The following is a 2,717-nucleotide window of genomic DNA, read 5'->3' on the forward strand; positions in this document are numbered from 1 at the left end:
AATAATCCAGGATAACTTCAAACTGATCAGCAGGTCAGGAAGTCAAAAGCCAACTACAGGATATGATAACATATCTAAAAGAGCTCAATTACATGAAATAATTAAATGTGTGTTTAATTCTGTTACAGCCTTTTTACCTTTTGAAATATCATGTTATGTTTTCACCTTTGATTTTCTCTCTTTGCTTTGAAACTTGAAAGTTTCCCTCGGGAACAATGAAGCTTAAAGCAGGTTCAGACTAAATTTAGCCCCGACACAAAACAAACTTCAACCACGTACACACTCGCTGACTGATGTGTACGCGCGATGATGACATCCCGCTGACACGGCTCCGCCACCTCCCCCGCACAATGCAAATGAGCTTTCATCAGCGAGTGACAGGATAAAACAGGTGTGCTCAGACAGGGAGACACCAGCAGCTCTGTGCCAGCAGAGAGTTTACACAGGTGAACAGGAGGAGACGCATTCCAGCTCAGCAGCTTCAGCATGAACTCCAGCGCTATTCTGGTGAGTACGAGCCGTCACCTGGAGAACAGGTGTGCAGATGCTTTGTACGCTCTGGCTTCACCTCACAGTGACAGCCTGGAAACAGCTTTGGACTGCACAGCTCATTACTACACAAACCTGTGTGATGTGTGTGTACAGAGCAAAGCGTTTTCATCGAGCTTCTTTTGGAGGGACGTTGGAGACAGATCAGTCAAAGCCTCTGATCGGTGTCATTGTGTCAAAATGTGTGCTTGTCTTCCAGCTCTTCCTGGGACTGATGGGGACAGCGTTCAGCAGCCCGGTTTGTCCTCAAAACTGCAACCATGCTCAGCACTATCACAGGCAGTACTTCACTCATGTGTCCGACCTCCATAATTCTTCAGTCGCGCCCTGGAAACTACAGTGAGTTTACTTACTTAAAGCCAGGAAAGAACAAAAGTTTAGGCTTCATTGATCATACAAACACAGCTGTATATATACGACTGGTGCTTCAGGAGTGTAAGGATGCACTTTCAGTGGGGGCCACTCTAAACTGCCCTCATGACTTCATGGTCTCAGTCACTGGTTTCAGGTCTTACTGAATAAAACACAATGTTCATTTTGTAAATTATGATCTCATTACCGTCACAAATGAGCAGGAAGTCGTGGAGGATTACTGGGTAATGCCCTGTCAGTCCAATCTTGCTGCAGACTTTATGCCACCCAGCCATAAAAACTGGATTTCAACATTGATTTTAGCAGAGGAAAGGTTGGACACAGTGCTGGGACAAGCACATGTGTTAGAGCTAAAATTCACAGGCTTTTGAGTCCAGCGTGAGCAGATCTTAATGTCTGACACTGTCACACCTGAACACTTCCGTTTATCCGTGGACTTTGTTTTCCTGTGTTTCAGAAACAACTCTAAAGCAGGCCGAGAACCACAGACGATCAAGGAGGCCAAATGCATGCCTTGCAGTGTGGAGAACATGGTGGCCAGACCAATCTTCGTACAGATTCAGGTGTACGAGAGCATAGGCACGCATGGGTATTGCAGCTGTCCGTTCGATCTGGCGGTCGGATGCACCTGTGTTGCGAAGGAATGACGGCCGGACGCCAGGCTGTGCTGAATGTGCCGTAACAACCTGCTTTTAGTTGCTGGCTGTGCCTATATTGAATGTATTTATTTGTAACTAGGAAATACTGTTTATCAGGTTATATATGAGTGTGCATGTAAAATGCGACCAAGTCATCGTTTTTTAAACTTACCTATATGTCAATGACATGTTTGTTTACATGAGATAAAACTTCATGAATTTTGTGGCAGTGTTGCTCGTTTCAAAGCAACCTGAATCCTTTTTTCTAGAAAAATTCAGTGTACTGATCTGTTCAATGTGCATCTGAATATCACATTTTATTCTTTACATGCATCATGTAATATGCAGTAACTTGATAATATCATAGTCATTTCAGAATATTTCTGGTCAGTACCAATGTGAAAATGTTTGTTTTGTATTATCAAAATGCTGGATTTTTATGTACCTCACTGAGCTTCAGTAAAACTATTAAAGCCTCGTATTCATCAAAGGATTTGTAGTGCACTAAATGTGTTTTACTTGCTGATGCCTGGTTTTACATATAAGCACAGTGCTAATAGACAGATAAAGCAATGAAAGTGTATATATAGCATTATATAATAATATTGCTTAGCAGAACCTAGTTAAATGTAAAAATAAATGTTGTTGTAGCACTGAACCCTGTGGAACTTGTAACAGTCACAATGGTGTGGTGTCTCTGTAATAATAACATAAGTCAAGGGGTTATGAGGTCATTAGTGTGCGCCACTGCCCTCTCTGTGATTTATGGGAGCGACGTGCTTGCACGCGAATACATGGAGAGAGACGGACTTATATGTTTCCCCCCCAGAAACCTTTTGGTTGTGCAATAGTTTTTTTAAAATCTTTTTTTGCTAGCTGGCAGCTGTCTGCTCCCACAGGCCAGGATCCATCCTTCAACCCCTCATCTTCCGGTTCCGGTACGATGGCGCCTGTAGCTGTGTCCAAATTCATGGGCTGCATCGGCCCTGTCACTACCTGATCCGTACCGGAAACCCGATCCGTACCCCGCATGCGCCAAAGGTGTCTACTTCCAGTCGAAGCGTTTTACGATAGTTACGGGTCAGAGTACCTGTTGAGATGTTAAGAATAATAAGTATCTCTTAAAATGTTTCCGATAATGAAACATTTAATATAATG

At 43.2% G+C, this 2,717-nt stretch overlaps 1 protein-coding gene across 1 annotated transcript; it reads left to right on the top strand.

Annotated features, from left to right (window-relative positions):
• The first annotated feature begins 360 nt into the window (after nt 1-360).
• LOC145423012 (uncharacterized) lies at nt 361-2,217 on the top strand. Its single transcript, XM_080295076.1, has 3 exons — nt 361-507; nt 749-888; nt 1,379-2,217. The coding sequence occupies exons 1-3, from the start codon at nt 487-489 to the stop codon at nt 1,566-1,568; spliced, it is 351 nt and encodes a 116-aa protein (XP_080151202.1). The 5' UTR covers nt 361-486; the 3' UTR covers nt 1,569-2,217.
• Nucleotides 2,218-2,717: the final 500 nt, after the last annotated feature.

This window comes from Astatotilapia calliptera, chromosome 20 (assembly GCF_964374335.1).
Source record: "Astatotilapia calliptera chromosome 20, fAstCal68.1, whole genome shotgun sequence".
In the NCBI taxonomy this organism is placed as follows: domain Eukaryota; kingdom Metazoa; phylum Chordata; class Actinopteri; order Cichliformes; family Cichlidae; genus Astatotilapia; species Astatotilapia calliptera.

Bases quoted from the DNA above. Each gene is read 5' to 3' on its own strand.
- LOC145423012 (XM_080295076.1), top strand. From the start codon at position 487: ATGAACTCCAGCGCTATTCTG. The intron at 508-748 runs GTGAGTACGAGC...CTTGTCTTCCAG, and splicing joins TGAACTCCAGCGCTATTCTG to CTCTTCCTGGGACTGATGGG. The intron at 889-1,378 runs GTGAGTTTACTT...CCTGTGTTTCAG, and splicing joins GTCGCGCCCTGGAAACTACA to AAACAACTCTAAAGCAGGCC.